Below are 18,501 nucleotides of genomic sequence, written 5' to 3' on the forward strand. Positions count from 1 at the left end.
AACGAAGATGAAGGAAAAACAAAAACATCATTGGTGATTGAGGAGGAAGCTGAAGATGACGAAAATTTACTGAATATGTCAACCTATAGCTCACGGACTGAAGGAGATGTTGAGGAAGACAACACCACTGAGACAGCTGATGAACGCGAAGTGAAAACCCAGCAAGACAAGATGAGAGGAGTGCCAACTTCGACATACAAGACCCCTATCGAACCTGAACAAGAGGGAGCGATAGGGCAACCAGGAAAAAGAGTCTTCCTATGGCCTGCGACTCCAAAAAAAGCAGAATCAACGTTAAAGAATAAAGAGCCCAAAGAGGGAAATGATAAAAGCTTTTGCACGTTGGAGGAGAAACGTGCAAGGATTATACAACAAAAAAAAAATGCTGTGTGTAGTCCAAGTGGGTTATCAACCAATCCAATAAGCAATGACATGAAGTGCCAAACGACGAGGGGGGCCCAATCAATTACAGCAACTTCTCCGAAAAGTCAAAGAAAAACAGATAAACCCATTGAGCACAGCTGCAAATCTAAGAAAGATGAGAATTCCACCCGATATAGGGTACTGTTGGAAAAAATCGATCTCAAAAAGAGTGACCCCGCTTTAAACAGATACACGATACTGCAGATATTCCAAAAGATCCCGGTGCTAAGAACTTTAAAGAGCCCACAAATTGACAGGGTTGAAATTATAGCAGACTCAAACCAGAAATTTGTACTGCTTCATATTGCTGAGAAAAAAGTTGTCGAACTGATAATGATGAGCCAGAGACAATTGTTGAACGCAGGCTACCAAGTGTATGAGGCAGATAATGCACTGGGAGGAAACAAATGTGATAATCCAAAAGATAAAGGTGCTCAGCTGATAACCGAAAAGGAAACACAATTGAAAAGCCAACAGGAGAAAAGTCTAATAAATGAAGCCCAAGAACTAGACAAAAATGGAGGGGACGAAGAAGGTGGGGGTATACAACACTCGTTGGAGGAGATAAAGCAGAAAAAAATCAGAATAACAGTTGAGAACACCCAGGATTTAAAGAGGATGAAGTGCAAAAACACACTGAATACTGAAGATGAGTCCCAATCATGGAGATGGATAGCAAAATCTTTAAATGGGTCACCAATGAGCTAATGCCAAAGGGGAAAGCTGGTGATAACCTCCTGGAACACGAGGGGGTTTAACCATTTATTGAGTTCAACACCAGAGTTCTTGAGAAAAGCCGATATTGTCTGCATGCAAGAAACATGGTTAACATGTACACTGTGTGTAGAAGGCTATGAAGTAGCTTTCAATCCAGCGATTAGCAAAGGAAAAGGTCGCCCAATGTCCGGACAATTAACCCTGATTAAAAGAAAAAGCGGTCTGAGAATTAAAGAAGCTTGGAATCTATTGTCCCATCTACAAAAGATTTGCATTGAACCAGTGTGTCCGTCAACAACTAACAATCGGACCATCCACATTTTAAATGTGTATTGGAATACAACAGCGAAATTACATCTAAAATTTGAGGATGACATCTTAGATGCAATCGACAGCATACTAGAAGGTGATCCAAACGCACTAATAATACTGTGTGGAGACCTTAATATGAAACTGATTGAGATCTCTCAACTTAAGGCATTAGCGAATCACAGAGAAAAAACAAACTGTGATCGCTGGCTTGATGAAATGTCTCTAAGAAACCTAGTAATGCTGAATGGAGCGATAAAGGGTGATACTCCAGCCAAACCAACCTGGATACGAGGAAGTCAAAAGTCAATATTAGATTACATTTTCGTTTCTGACAATCTATTCCAGGAAATCGACGCTTTCCACGTGGTTATGACTAACCACAGCGACCACAACATGGTGGCAGCCGAATGGAATAAGAGCATCTCGGTGGAGCATAGGCAATGGAGACAAGATCCATCTGTGGTTCCTGGCCGTAATAGACTGCGTCTGAAACAACGCGACATTGTGTCAATCACCGAATTAGTAGAAAAATCTCAAGAACAGAACCTCCCGAGGTCAATAGAATACCAACAACTCCTTGAGATCTATAAAGTCAAAAAGAGAACGTCTTTGACGAGATCGGAGCACAGAAAACACCAGTATGACCCAGAAGTAGCACGAATAAAAAGAGAATTAAGGAAACTAATACGGAAAATTAGGGCCCTACACGCAGTGGACATGGAAATACAGATAAAAAAGGTGAAAAACCAATATAACAACTGGTATAAACAGCGTAGAGCAATATTTGAACAAAGAGACGCAGAGTCAATGCTGAAGGCGCTAAATCGAAAGAATACCAGAGGCTTTTGGGACATTATTAATGACACACAGAACTCCGATAAGGCACTGCTATCAAGCATGGTGCACGAAAAAGAGTGGGTAAAGCACTACACAATGTTATTCAAAAGGAGAAAAACGTCTGAGCCATCAAATGAAGACACTAGACAGCCGTGGGAAATCGACATGGAAAGAGAAGACATCCGAGCGACCATCAAGAGATGTAACGCCTCCCGTGCAGCGGGACCTGATGGCCTGTCAAATGCAGACCTAAAAGAAAATATCGAAGAATGGTCAAATTTTTGTCATACACTTTTCAAAGCAATAAAAAAGGAAGGGAAAATCCCTGAGACATGGAAATCCGGGATTATCGTTCCGATTTAACAGCACAGGGTACCATTTTACAGCAAAAATATGGCAAATTTTCTTATGAGGCGGTAAGAAGATTTTACCAAAGTAAAGTATGCCCAATTCTCACCTATGGTGCCGAGAATATGTTTGGGTGTGATTATAAAACATGGGCCCGTTGCGAAAGCATCTTCTGGAAAAGGATTCTCCAGATCCCACTAAGCACACCCACAGCATGTGTACTGTTTGAGATAGGACTCTCTACTCTCAATGCGAGAATCACCTGGAACAAACTGGCTCTGTTCAGGAAAACTCACGAAGTAGCAAACTTACCCTCTGTTACCCTCTGTTAAATTCTTGACAGAAGACAAAGGACAAGGAAAATCAGCATTGTGTGAGTGGAAGCGCCAATGCAAAGAAATTCTAGCACAATTGGGTTCAGACGAAGATACTTTATGCCAGAATCCAGATCTAGTAAAATGAAAACTATTAGACTGGGACTGGATAGAAATCAATGAAAAAAGATCTTCGCACAAGTGTATGCTAAACACTCCACCTGAAGCCAAAAGACGCAACACACTCGCAAAATATCTAACGCTATCACTGTGTAAACGATTACGAAGACTATACTTAAAATTTCGCCTAAACATCTATGAAACCAAAGAGATCCTAATCCATCGAAGGAAGATTGCGGCTGGAAATTCTAAATGTAGGTTCTGCGCAGAAGAAGACGAAAATTTAAAACATCTGGTCCTGCGTTGCCCCGAACTTAAAGTTCAGCGAGAAAATTGCTTAAGGAAGGAGAGGAGTCGAGTCCTGTCGTATGGTCTGGAAGAATGGTGGATACATCTTCACATTGGCGAAAGTAAATCCCTGCTGATTGCAACGATGCGATTCCTTGATCAAATGCAAATTCGGTTGGGGGAGACTTCTCCATATTGTGAGGATAAGACAATCGCAAACGATTGACTTGGTGAATAGTGAAAACACTGAACAAGAAAGCCACTTATCATATACGCATAGTTCTGAAAATGGAAGGTGTAAAGAGCACAGAAATAAACGAGAACTAGAGAAATCTCCCGAATGGAGATATACTAAGGTCCATTTGCGCTAAGTCAAGAGAAAGTTTGCCATTTAGTTGTACTTCCTATTTTTGTTTTTGGACTCAATTTATGTATTTTAAAAGTGTTTTTTAATAAGTTAAAGTGTTGAAAAAGTTTTCAAAAAGTTTGTAAAAACTGTACGAAATAAATAAATAAATAAATAAATAAATAAATAAATAAATAAATATTTGGGGAAAGTGTTTGATAGTGCCTTAAAAAAAATATCGAGGTACCCTCAGTGTTATTTCCAGCGATTATATCAGTGGGTACCGTTGCAAAGTGAGAGTAGCTATTCTCTGCCAACAGTGATGGTGCTGCTTAGTTGCTGCTCAAGTTCTTAATAGGGCTTAACAGGGCCTGCTTGTGGGCAGCACATTTTTTCTTTTGGCATTTGTAAGGTTCAGTGTTCTTCTCTTAGAGCCACACATTTTGGCAAGACCATGCAGGTCTAAGGGGTTGAACGAATTAAGGGTTCCCTGATTGTCCAGCAGTTTTTTTGATGTCCAGCTGCAGTCAGGCAGGCAGGTTAGTATCTTATTAGGTCCTTGGATGTCAAGCATCTGTCAGGGTTGCTCCCTTTAAGTCCCTTGCCCATCAGCTGTAGTCCTGATATTCTCTAGCAGAGTTTGGGTCTAGGGTCAAGGGCTGGCATCTTCTACCAGGTGTGAGTAGGAGCAGGAGATCTGGAACAAGAAAGCCAAGCACTCAAGGGTCCAAGTTGCTGCTTTTACGGAACTTGGCATGATCAAATGCTGATTGCCTCCTCTTGTAAACCAGTCAGAGAACATCAAACTGGTAAACTTCAAACGGGATAGGAGAATCTTAACTGATGATTTGCATTCTCTGCTGCCCAATCAAGAACTGAGATACAAACCCCAAATTCTCTATGTAGTTTTAACAATGGAGTCAACAACGGCTTCCAAAGTGGCCAAATAAAACGACTCTAATTGATCACCATTGACTCCGATTGTCCTCAAATGTAGACCATGGGCCTCATAATACCGGCGGTAGCCGTGCCGGTATCATTTTTTTTCGGCGCCTGCATATGGGCAAATACTGGGTCATTACAGCCCTGCCAGACCTGGTAATTGCCCATTCGCGGGCGCCAGAATAAAATGCTCCCTATTCCTTTTTGAGCACCATAGGCACCACAGAATGGTGCCGGTGCATCCGACATGCTCTGCTCGCGGGTGCCAGTACGCCCGCCAGGTCAGACCTGGTGGTTGGGAAGGCATGCGCGAGCAGAACTCGTAGTTTACCGTTTTTACCGGCAAGCTTACCGGTACCATTGTTACCGGACCAGCAAACTTATAATGAGGCCCCATGTGTCTCTAACAGGCCCCTTAAGGCCTGATCCTTGCATAAACTGGTCAGAACTATTGGCTTTACTGGTCCACATTAGTTTAAATAATAGAAATGGTTTTGGTCCATTTTAAAAGGGTTTATTGGCCTTTGAAAGTCTGGCAGTCATGTGGAGGTCCTAACAGATGTCTGTGTGCTCCAAGTGGGGTGAATCCTGACATCGCACTGTGAGTATATGGACCCTCACTTTAGAAACACTTTAGAAACTATAACAAAAAAGAATGATGTCATTGCGAGAAAAAAACTGGGTGTGTATAACTGCAATAGTTTCCACTTAAATAATGTTTGCAGAGGAAGCAAACGTAATTCATAACGAATCACCACCACAGGAACATAATTAGGTCAATATAACGCCCGTCTCCAAATAATTAGTTCCAACTTATCTAGTAAGTCACACCTTTCCAACTGTGCATCTTCCAAACCATAAGTAAGAGCAGCCGCATTTTACAGCTTGTACAAATTAATTACTGGTAAAATGAAAATCGATCATGACACTAATGAATGGTATCGAGTGATAATAGAGAAACAAAAACAGAAAAAAATCAAAGGTTTTAAAAATAGATATGTGGGTGGGGTAATGGTGTAAAACGGGTGGGAATTGGGTTGGTGTTGGTTTAAGCACATAGAGAAACAGAGGCATGTGGGGTGACCCCCCAAAAAACATATTGTTAAAGCTGAAAAAGCATTCTCTGTAATCACAGAGAACCAAATTAATGTTTTCTTTTTTAAAAAAATGTTTAATGTTTTATAGTCAATAGAAAAAAAATAGACGTTTCACATACTTATACATATAAAATACAAATAGACATTTGAACAATCTAGTAAAATAATAAAATAATATAATAAGGGAGAAAGAATGGAATTAAAGGAAGAACATGAAAAAGCTAAGACATTATTTCACACATTTTTTCACAACTAAATCCAGCTTCCTCAGGGCTTTCAAAACATCTATTGACAAACATATTTCATGCCCCGATAGTAACCTCTCCTAAAAGGAAGGTGAAGACAGGCATTCAACCTGAGGCTCAACACGTGACAGGAATTTAACTCTCGAATCCCAAGTACCTGTACATTCAAGCATTATGAGCCTGATTCACAGAAGTGTTTTACAATGGTGCATGCCTATTGAAAAACACTCTGTGAATCAGGCCCATCATGTCTAAGAGTTTGAATCTTTTGATCTAGACATAAATTGTACAAATTATAGATGTGAAACTTATATATTGAATTTGTCTCGTAGGCAACAAATTAAGGCGTTATCGCAGAAATTCTGAGCACCATATAGAACTTGGAAAACGCCTTAGATAGGTTGATAAGAACCCTCTAGTCTTTACATATTGAGAGGTTGAATGTGCCATTACTGAATTTTGCATTACAGAGATCGTGTGAATCCAATCTTGCCTTTTCAATGATTTCTTTACACTCTTTGGATTTAAGATTAGATCATCTTCAGAGCGTTTGCATAATTTTAGAATTTTTAGCGCTTCTTTCTTAAATTTATTTGTTATGAGTTGGTGTATAGTTATGCATTTTTGGTGTTTATGTAACTACTGACAATTTGAAAAAAAGACAATTATTTAAGACACACCTAGACAAAAACGCTTATGAGAATGCAAAAATGACATTGTTATGGAAGTTCAATGTGGATATGTAATTTAATTTGATGTATTACACATAGACACATAGGGCCATTACTCACAAAAATGTTCCCTGAAGTGGTGCTGGTAAGCTTCTCTGATTTGCACCTGCTTCATTATACCATATTCAAGTTAAAACATAAGACTTGTTCCAAGTTTAAGCTCTGTGGACACGATATAATGAAGAAGTTGGAAATATGGGATACTCACATTCATCCTTTCAGTGGCTTAAGTGCAAGTCTTACCCCAAAGCTGGGTTTGCAGTTGGTAACCCTTGAATGTGCACTGACAACTCTGTTATCTTGCATTAATACCAAGAGGTCTTGGGTTTCAAAAGGCAACAGCTCCATGCTCAGAATGAACTGAGCATAAATATATTTAAAACAAAGATAATTAAATGTGACAGATCAAAGTCAAATTGAACACTCTATTATTGTTCAGGCAGCACAGTTAATTTCGCTTCGAGTTGATATTCTCATAGATGATAGGTTTCCTCAGTCTACTAAGCCATAATGGTAACCCCAGAAAATACAGCAGAGTCTATGGAGGAGTGGGGAGTAAGAGCAAGCCTACAACCCATAGATCAGTTATAATCTAGACCATGTACAACCCTAGTTCTCTAATGACAAAGAAGGCTTCTGTTCGGATCCCTCCACTGTACATTTCAAAACCTGGTTAAAACCAGAACTTTAATTTTTAAAATTAAATCTAGAGATGGACACATGAGTGTGTTACAAAAACCTTTAAAGTAGAAACAAATGTCTTTAGGACCGGGCTGGGTCTATCTCATATACCATATTTAACAACCATTTTAAAAAAGTAGCCATTGAACGTCATCAGTACTCCGATAACGAGGATTAATGTAATGATTTGTTGTCAGGTAAAACCAATGTCATCTGTCACAGAGTTGTAATATGGCTATTAGATTAAATTACTTATCATTCCAGAATGTTGCAATGTTTTTATGCTCTATATTGGAGAATTGCAGTGTGAAATTCTTTTTGAAATATTGCAGAGATGTGGTAATTACACAAATAGTTTAAATTGGACGCATCATTTACAATATTTATTTTTAGGGCACACCAGATCTAGGCATATTTCAGGACAAAACATTTTGGCGATGCACACAAGGCATATTCTGTGAAGCCACAAAGGTTTCTGAGGTGTGTACATGCTGGACATTTCTTTTGCCATCACTGTAAAACACATGCATGAAATGCCACAATTGCACAATAAACATTTCTATGCAAAAGACATTTGGCAAAAATGTGAATTCTTATGCATGCGACAATAATTATGGACATTATATCCTTTGTTCTCCGACATGTAGGCAATGGAACTTTGGCTGTCTGTGCAGCCAACGCTCATGCACTCTGCATGTATTGCAAGGGCTGTACATGTATAACTGCCCCCACCCCCGCCTTTAGAACATGTGTCCTCAATTCATAAATTAAGGCGAATTCAACAAGTATCCTGTAGTATACCTAAAAAGAACTATCCACTTTTGCATCTAGTTGAGTAATGAGTTCTGTGGTGTACCATGACAATGCCTCCAGATAAGATTTAGAAGTCGGTGTATTTCCCTGCCTATTTTTAAGTTTACGTTTTTTAAGTTGGTAGTAAAATGATTTTTAGGGAGTTAAAACAAAGTATTCCCATTGCCAATGGAATCTAGGCAAGTAAAACATATGTAAACTTTTAAACAAATATAATTTTGTAATCCATACTTGCACATAGAACTTCATCCATATTAAAAAAAAGGGCATTTACCTTAAAGTTGGATATTAGAGCACCTTCCTGTGGCACTGCTCTGCTGGTACTACTGATCCGAGCATATCTGTAGAGTTACGCAGGGGCAGACACGCACATTGTTTACTAGTAGCTTTTCTCAAAGCTTTTTTTGGAGAACTATTTGCCTGTATTTAGGGAGCAAAAATGGCTCGTACGTGACTTATCTGTAGGGCTGCATTGACCCTCATTGTTGTAGTGTTCCCTACTAAGAGTTATTTGCGGTCATGTTCAATTTAATTGCAGGGCATTGAGTTTCTATCCATGAAGATATCTGAAATCTAGAAGCTTTAAAAGGAAGTTGGATATATTACAATAATGCAGATGAATCCTGTGCTTGCTCATATGCTGGGACTTGAGGAATATTTATAACGATGGATGGTGCATGCATATGTGCTGCTGACTGTAAGTTCGCAAAGCCCCCTGAATCATGTGTATGGTACTTGGATCAAAAAGTGGTATACCTCACGCCTGAAATCTTTTTGTTCTAAACATAACAGTAAGTAACACACATTCTTTTCTTTTTGCTCTACAGGTCAGGCAAATGTTCTTTGCAAACATTTTCATCTTAGACAGGAAGGTGAGAGCACCATCAGCTACGCTGCAGGAACTTGAGACCTTCTCAGCTGTAGGAACTTGAGACCTTCTCAGCATGGGGACTTGCAACACCGGATGTCCCATTTCACTGATTCTGCTACGGCCACATGCCGCAAGGCATGCTCCTTCACATGTGTTTCATTGCTATGTGGTGCCTCTTTGTCCACATCGGTGTACATTGCAATTTACAGAGCTCTAATGGAAATATGCTGCATGTTGAACTTTCAAATATTTCTTCCTACGAGTTGTGTACATTTGTTTTCATCAACTACTTTTTTTTCTTAATCATCCACGAGAGTTGATTGCTTATATGCGCAGAAGGAAAATGTACCAAGCGGTTTGCTTTTGGAAAAAAAAGGGATTTTTTTGCAGGAACCAAACAAAACTCTTTATTCAAAAAATGTAATCTGCATGCCTTCCACAGGAGAGCACACACACATCCCCAGTTTTCCCATAGCAATATCTGCAGAACATTCTGCACTGCCTCCTTGACTTTCTCTCGCTTGCAGAGCAGTTTTTTAATGGAAACAAAAAGAAACAAATGGTACAGATTGCACCTCTCTCGCCTGGCTTGATGCAAAGTTAGGTTAGACAACTGCTGACTACTAACTGTGCTCTGTTCCATGACATGGAATTCAAAACACAACTTAAGCTGTCAGATGTCACATGAACAGTCCTTCCAGTCCACATTCTTGTTTCTTTATGTTTTGGTAATTCTAGTTCTACGCTTCGATTGGAACAAGAAAAAACTGTGGGTAACAGAATGTGAAGAACAGAAGTAGGATGAACCCATCACGCCTGACCTGATGTGTGACAATAGATCTCTCCTTCTCAACCACCTTATTACACATTATTTAGAGCATAACTGATGTAAAATGTGGGGGACAAAGTTCACAAATTCTTTGTGAAAGCCATGCAGAAATATATCCAAAAAGATGTTTACTTTCTAACTAAACAAGAATGTGTTTATTTTATCCACTATCAATTGGTTTCAAATGTAACTACGCAATAGGTCATAGGCTTAGAGACACTGGGCCTTATTACAAGTGTGCCGGTCTGGTAAGCCTACCAGCACCTTTGTTACTGGACCTGCACACTCTGAGTCTGCCTGCTGGAGTTGCTGTACCTGACAGGTCTGACCCTGCCTGGCACAGCGGCCTTGGTAGGCAGACTTTCACGGAAGCACCGGCACCATTATTAGCGGTGCCAGTGCTTCCGTGTTCCCCACTCCCATAGAGTTCGATGGGACTCAATGGGAATGGGGAACAACATTTTACCGGCGCCTGACTTCCCGCGCCGCCGGGGTTGTAATGCCCCTGTGTTTCCGGCAAGCCAGGCGCCGGTCAAATGTACAAGTCTGGGGGCAACCTGCTGGTTTTACCGGCACGGTTACCGCTGGCCTTGTAATGAGGCCGACTTACTTCTTAATGGAATCCAAAGCACAGTAAGAAAAATGTAAGCATGGATAGCTAAAACAATTTCAGCAAAATTAAAATGGTAACAAATGAAAACCTTGGGCAAACATTTAACCTCTCCAGATTAGGCCCAATTGCCACTAATATGCCACATATTTCCATATCAAACCATAATAGAGAATATGAGAGGTCACAAAACATATTGGCACCAGGTAAAAAAACATAAAACCTACCCACCATAAGGCAAACACATGGTTCACGAATGACTTGAAAAACGTGAAATATAAAGAAACTTCAACCCAAAATAGAATGAGTCTCAGCTCCCGGCAGATAAATAAGCTCCTCTGAGCACCCCAAAAGAAGCCATTTTGCCAACCACTCTGCATCCCACCCATCAAAAGAGCCAAAGCAGGGGGGTTTGGTTTTCCTCACATAGCTCCCAAACTCTGGAACGACCTACCCAAAGCTCTAAGGGCTGAGACCTCCCTCACTGCTTTCCTCAAAGGTCTCAAAACCAAACTCTTTAACTAACTCTCACCCCCCCTGCCTCCCGTCACCCACTCCAGGTCCTCTGCATACTCCTGTACGACCTTGTAACCATGTGTGTCTTATATGCTTCAGTATCCTGTAACCAAGTTTTTTTGTAACCAGCAACGATTTCTTACTGTCTGTAACGGCGCTACGATGCCTCCGGGCTGCTGTGCGCTTTATAAATGTTAATAAATAAATAAAAGCTCCTGAAGTACATTATAGAGGCTTCCACTTTACCAATTAACAAAAGAAGACTAGGGGCTACATTACGAGGTTGGAGGTAACCATGGCGCTATTAGCGCCATGGCTGCCTCCAAATCCTTACCGACTCCGCCCTGGTGAATGGAGCTATTACCGCCCCATTCCAAGGTTGGCGGGGGCGGTAATTCCCCATTCACCAGGGCCCGTCCCCATTCCCATTTGAGCCCCCATAGGCCTCAATGGAAATGGGGAAGGTGCTAATAACAGTACCGCAAATTGCAGTACCGTTATTAGCACCAAAGTCCCTTTGCGGGTCCCGTCCTTAACGCCTGGTAAAACCAGGCGTTAAGGGAGGACCCGCAAAGGAAACACGTAATAGGGCGGTAAGGGATTACCAGTACCGGTGCCCTTACCGGTACCGGTAATCCCTTACCGCCCACCTCTTAATGAGGCCTTATATTTTACAAAAATGTGATCTTAACAGCACAATGCAAATCTTCCTAAATATTCTAAATCTATGATGAACTAAGCAACCACCGGCAAACTAGTGTAACAAATGGTGTGCTTTTCTCCTAGTTTGCTGTGTATAACTATTTTTGGTTCATTTATTGATTCCACTAGGGCAGCACAGCTAGTTTACTATTCCTGATGTAGAATCCCACCCAACAATTCTGGGTAAGAAAAGCAGCCTGTGTATTTCTCAAAACTCGAAATGTATTTAAAAGAACTGAAGTCAACCTGACAAAGAGGTCTCCAGCTTTATACCAGGAAAATCACTACAATGTCATAGGTACAAAAATCATTGGTCAGTAATACGAGATTTTCCCGTATTAGGTACGCTTTTCTAAAGTCCAAACTGGTGAGGGACCTCATAATACTTATCTCTTGGTATTAGGGACCCAACTCTTAATATAGGCCTCTACTACACAAGTCGGTACAGTGGCTGAGCAGCCTGGCTTATTTAAGGTGTGAGTTATGTGAGCTGTAGAGCAGTACAAAGAAATCAGTACACACATAGACCCAAGAAAACACTTATTTAAAGTTATATTAAAATATATTTATTAATATATACAAAAGGCACACAAGCAAATCTAAAATGCAGCAACTAGCAATAACATTCAATTAGAAATGGAATCAAATTATAAAAGGAACAATAATGCAGGTGAGCAACTTTTTCTATACTTTACATATCCAGCACACAGAGTGACGCCAGTTATGGTCAGTAGCAGCACTTATATGTATCAACTTTGCAAAATTGAGCGGGAGGGAATGTTTAAGGTTAGACAGAACACAGCTAGCACCTGTTTATAACAAGAACACTTTGCCAGAGGGATATAGGCAGTCTGTTGCCTAACTCTAAAAGTGTTCACAATTAAAGTCTATGGAGGAACCAGCATAGCCAATGCCAGTAGGATCAAGAAGATGGACTTATGGCAAAACCAGTACGTCCAAAGTCAAATGAAATTGTAGCTGGCTTCCTTCTAGGTGCAATGTTGCAGACCCTGATTCCTGCTCCTTGGTCGTGGTGATGAAAGGGGGGACCTCTGGCAGGCTTTTTCGGCAGCACACAGGAGGAGGGGTCGGCAGCAATGGATTTGGCTCACTTCAGCAGCTCTTTGCGGTTTGAGCGTCTGTTTCTCAGTACCGAGAAGAAACAAATATAGCCGGTTGGATTCTATTTGATTACTCGGTCCTGAATTCTGCTGAGAGGACTTTTAGTGAAGGGTGAAGAATTCCCGTCTCTGGAGGTCCACAGAGGTGCAGGAAAAGTTTCAGCTGGATTTGATCTTCAGAAGACGATGCATTGGATAATGGTCCAGGTACCCCGGGTATTGGTGTTCTGCAGCCCAGGAAGGTCGCAGGACATCGGGGTGAAGAACGTCTTAAGGCTAGTTGGTCCCACCAGCCTAAGGGAGGAAGTCATCCTTGCCGGGTCTTCCCTGTCAATTTGAAAACGGGGTCAGCACAGCTGCAGGCCTTCACTGGTGCTTCTGAAGTCTTAGAAGATGTTGCTAGCGTCTCTGCTTGTCTTCTGATTTGGATTCCTTGTTCCAGTGGTCGACTCTGCCTGTGGTCCGCAAAATCCTCGCCTTATATGCTGGAACCCATTAATTCACATTCATAGAGCTGTCAATCACCTGGGGGTTTACTGTCCTGCCGGACAGCTAGCACCCACTTAGAACTGGTTTCAGCCAGGCATACCTACAGACAAAGGACAGTGAAGTTTCGGGCTCCTCCCTCACTTCCTACCTTCCAAGACACACTGGAGCCTGGGTGGAATTCAAGGCTGAAGCCCGCCAAAGGCAAAACTTACAAAGGACTCAAATCTACTCTAACTGATAGGAGAAAAGCCCAGAAGGAACAGACAAACAGAAAATGGCGAAAAAAGAATACAGGGGCCATTTAACAAAATGTTACATGAGGAGTGGGGGAAGGTAGTTACAATGTAACCCTCCACACCCCAGCACCCCACATAGGGTGGTGTTAGCTGGAACCACAAAAGAAAAGGTAAGTAAGATAGAAGTTATCTTACTATTCTTGGGAACTGTAGCTCTCACAAGAAAATGTATTGAAACATAAAGAGAAGTCCAAGGGACTCCTCAGTGACACTGCACAGAGGGTGCTGGGTGCCAACAAGCAAAAAGCAGATGCCTGTATTAAACATGGGGAGCTTACCAGACTCCCTAAAACAGTAAGAATTAAAATCCCAGTCAGAGCGAAAGATTGAACGAGGGGTTAAAAGTTCCACTAACTCAGGAGATTAAATAAAAAAAAGGTCCAGAGTCCAGCAAAAGTGCTGGGGGTATCTCAGGTTAAAGGAAATTAGCACAGAAACTGAAATGTCTCCCTATCATCCCTGCCTTTATGAATCTCACTAATATAATTCACACACACATTAATTTTCATAATAAATTCTAGGTATATATTATGCACTAAAAGACACCAGGCATTTTAAATGCACTGCTTGTATGATCTAAGCAGCACTGTATAAGTCAATGATAGCATTACCTCTTATTGGCCAGTGTGTGTACAGATTGATACAAAAACATTTTGAAACTTCTTCAAACAAACTTAATTTTCTCCAGTATAAAACAAGTATGGTATCAGAGAAAGGTTACTTGAACAATTGACATTCATACACATATATTCATTCTACAAAATGAACCTGTATAAGTGTGGGGTTGTGAATGTATTGGCTAGGTGCAAGTAATTTAAATGTAGGCCAGAACAGGTTGTATAAGGCTTGTACAGGTTTGGATTAGGAAAATAATACTCTCAAGGCTTGTACACTCTTCTCTGAATGCATGTGTGTGCAGTCTTCTCAGAATACATACCTGCAGTTTTCCCGAACATACGTTTGTAAGTTTTCGATTTATATATATGTATAACTTTCAATCTACATATGTGTGCACAGATTTCACTGTATATGTGTGTAGTCCTCCATCTATTCCTATTAATTTTCCTTCTGATTTGCAGGTTGTTTTGAGTTGGAGATGTAATATTCTCCAGCAAAAGGTACCTTATTAAGGCACCCTTGCCCTTTCACTTTACACATTGATCTGTCTGCGCATTCAAGTATGAAGGATTGCAGGGGTTTAACATTTTGCATAATTTTCTATGAATAGAAAGAATTCTTTGTACTAATTTTGTTGCACAAACATATAATTTATGACTAGACTTACACATGCTGCAAATTTGTATAATATCACATTAGGTAATAGTATATCATGACAATACTATAGCCTGCATAATTCTGTGCCGGCATGAGCCAAGGATTCTATTTTAACTTGGTATAATTCTACAAAGGCAATGTGCATTCAAGTGCAGAAAATACTATTTTAATTGTACCTCTCAATAAAAAAAATGCAATAGGCTTTAAGAAAATGACATCTCACTTTATACTCAATGTAAATGGGAGACACATGGCATTTTATTTAACACTGCACCTATATCTTTGTCACATTAACATTCTCCCTGGTTCCCAGCCCCTTCGATTCCTGGGATTTTATCATGGATATTCTAAAGGGACAGTTTGCCTTTATCACAGGGTACTACTTACATTTTAAATATGGCTTCTCATTTGTGGGGAATCAGCATAGACAAAATCTGGAGCAGCTGCCTCAGCAAGGTTCTTTTCAGCTGGCTGTCTGGAACCCAGTCTCCATTATATAGCTGATCATCTTTCTCTGAAAGGGCTTCTATTTCTTCTCCAGCCTGCCTGGAAAACAGTCATCCAGGTGGTTTCAGCTCCCCAGCCATCTGCCTCTCCAGTTATATCCAGAAATATTCTTAAATGTTCCTTTCCAAATATTAAATATATCCTAATGTATCTCTGTGCGAGCTATTTTATAATCCACAACTCCTCTTCACATCTTGTAACTGAGGTGTGGCTTCCACCAGTCCCATGACTGCAAAGGTGGGAAGGAATTTCACTCCTCGTGTTATGGAGATGCATTCCTTTATTTTTATTTAACTGTGGATGTGAATGTGCAAATGTTGAACATTATCATTTGTAGATCAGAAAGAATAATTTAAGACATTCAATGTTTTTGTACATTGTGTATTTGCAGAGATCATTCTTTTTCCTATTTATCTTAATCCATCATGCCCCATGCAAATTTCAGGTGACTGCAAGATATAATTTTTAGATAGAAATTGCAATTAGGTGTAAATTGGTAGGACCTTTCTTTCTAAAGATAGGATTTTTCAAATGATTACATTTTTTATTTCAAAGACAAATAACTTTTTCTTCAGTTTGACAAGAATTATAAGTCAAATAAATGCCGAATTCCGCCTGCAGGTGTCACTGGTGGTTCATGTGAAATAGGCTTTTTCCCCCCATTTTCTGACGTATGAAGCTCCAAACGTGTGATTTTCAGTGTAATGCACTCTTGGATTGTCTTGTGACCTTCATTAGCTCTGAGATTGGTTAAAACAGGATTGAGGCAGGGAAATCATACATTAACACAATATCAAAGTCTTTATTCATGACCAGGGTCTTATAACTGCATTCCTTAGGTTGTAGTTGTATTCCCCCAAGCCACAACCAATTACTTCTTCAGGCATGCTCAATTTGAAGTTAAAAAAATGGCAGTGTTATTCCAAATTAAATGAAATGTATGACAAGATACAACGATTGAAAACGAATAACAGGTTATTTTCTATTAGAATTTACAAATGTATCTGTTCATTTATAATTGCATTTTCACATAATTTCACCATTGAAAGGAAAGGGAGACATTTTAAAATTACAGACATATTTTCCCTACACATGGCATTCGAATTATAGAAATATGCTGAGCAATTTAGTTCATTTTAAGCTTCAGGGTTTTACATGTAGAAAGTTCCTGTTTCTACATATGCAGTTCTCTGTATCAACCAGACACTCTCTGAATTCAATGAGAAGCCCTCAGAAATGCTTGCTGTGTATCTCTCGGGTGTGCACCTTTTTTGCAACTCACATTTTTACAGGAGTACACTTTTCATCATGGCAGCAAGCAAGATGTGCAATCCAACAGGAGGCACCCTTTTGTGAACGACGTCTCTCGTTCTTTCAAAAAACAACTCAATGTTCTCAGTTTACTTTAGACACTTATCCTTTAGGTCCAAAGTTCTGTACACTAATACTAATCCCACAGTTTCAGTTAAACTAGCCTAAGCTATATAATAATAAATCCAGATGACCAATGCTAAAATTAAAATCCAAACCAGATACAAATCACCCTCATTCTTTTACATTAAAGACTGCAAAAAATGCTCTGCCTTAGAATTGGTATTGTGACAAAAGCCCTTTCCTAGCCCTGGGGACCACAGAGTGCCTCATGGGGCCAGTTGTCTTCCTGACCCAGTGAATGTTGGATCTGGGGTTAGAATGGTGAGGATTCCCTGGTAGGATCCCCTGGTAGGTGAGGATCCCCTGGTAGCCTGTCCTTGGGTCCATGTCACCTGGCATGGCACAGTCACCTGAATGCAATTAGACGTCCCAGTCAAAAATCCTCCCCTTGCCTTAAAACCTCTAAAGAGGTGACTGAAGCTCCGTCAGTTAGTCCACCATGGCTTTTCTGCGAGTCCCGTGAGATTTGCAGACCTCTCTGGATCTGCAGACCCATCTGCAGAGATCACAGTCCTCTCTGGGTCCACGACCTGCCCTAAAGTCTGCATACCTGCTTGAGAATTCTGTGCATGCAATAACTCACCAAATATATGAGAACACCCTGAAACACCTTGCAATATGGTTAGGAACACCCGAACTCCCACCAAACTGTACTTACTTTCTCTGCAGCCTAACACAGGGACACTAGTTTCATGCACAGCTCTTCCTATCTCTCCCGACTCACACTGGAAATCCAAAATGGCCACCAGTGCCCAGACAGGTCTGGTCCTGGCCTCGTCTATGCCATGTAACCCCAGGAAGTGCAATCAATATCAAGGCAAGGCTGGGTTGAGAACCCAGGTGTAGACCCTCACCCAAAATTCTTCCCAAGAGAAGGTATTCCACATTAAAGATATATCCTGACCTGAGTCACTTGGGCATGACTGGCGTCTGGATGTGGTTGAAGGGGAGAGCGGTATGGAGAGAGCTGGAACAGAAAAGATGGAGGAGGTTTGGAGAGAGAGAGATGGAGAGGAGACTTGTCAGAACTGGTGAGGAGGTCGTTAGAACAAAGGATGGTGGGGTGGTTAAGAATGACAAGGAGGTTTTATCAGGAGGTAGAAGTATTGTTAAACCGGATGAGGTGGCTAGATCAGGTAGTGGCAGAATGATTAAGAAGATGAAAGAGATTGTTTCACAAGGGGGTTGTGTGGCTAAGAAGGAGGAGCAGGTTATATCAGGTGGTGACAGAATGGCTAAGGAGAAGTTTATTTAAAGAGTAGGTGGTGTGATTACAAAGCAGTAGGTAGGTATATCAGGAGTTGACGAGGCGGTTATTGTATTAGGAAGGGCTAACGTCGATAACATGGTGGCAATTAAATCAGGAGGAGGAGATGTAGGTCCCAAAGGGAATGTACTTATATCAGGAGGAGTTGGTTTGAATAAGAAGGAGGAGGTGGTTCCATCAGGCTGTTTTGGCAACAGAACTGAAATGAGGGGATGTTTTATGTCGAGAGATGGGCGAAGGTGGTAGGAAACAGTGAGGAAAATTAGGGGGATATTGGGCTCCCAGGAGTTGTAAGAGGTGATAGCTTACCGGCTAGAAAAAGTTGTCAAAGAGAAGAGGTTAGAAGGGAACCATGTGCCCATAGGAAGAG

General features: G+C 40.8%; 1 protein-coding gene across 1 annotated transcript in view; it reads left to right on the plus strand.

Moving 5' to 3' along the window:
- The window catches only part of LOC138510557 (liver-expressed antimicrobial peptide 2-like), a 286,329-nt gene extending 270,283 nt beyond the window's left edge, over nt 1-16,046 (plus strand). The window contains exon 3 of the mRNA XM_069626315.1: nt 9,042-16,046. Coding sequence (XP_069482416.1) covers nt 9,042-9,078 — 37 coding nt within the window. The 3' untranslated portion in view covers nt 9,079-16,046. The remainder of the gene's footprint in view (nt 1-9,041) is intronic.
- The last annotated feature ends 2,455 nt before the right edge of the window (nt 16,047-18,501 follow it).

The sequence above is a fragment of the Ambystoma mexicanum genome, chromosome 6p (assembly GCF_040938575.1).
Source record: "Ambystoma mexicanum isolate Mex_15411 chromosome 6p, UKY_AmexF1_1, whole genome shotgun sequence".
NCBI classification, from domain to species: domain Eukaryota; kingdom Metazoa; phylum Chordata; class Amphibia; order Caudata; family Ambystomatidae; genus Ambystoma; species Ambystoma mexicanum.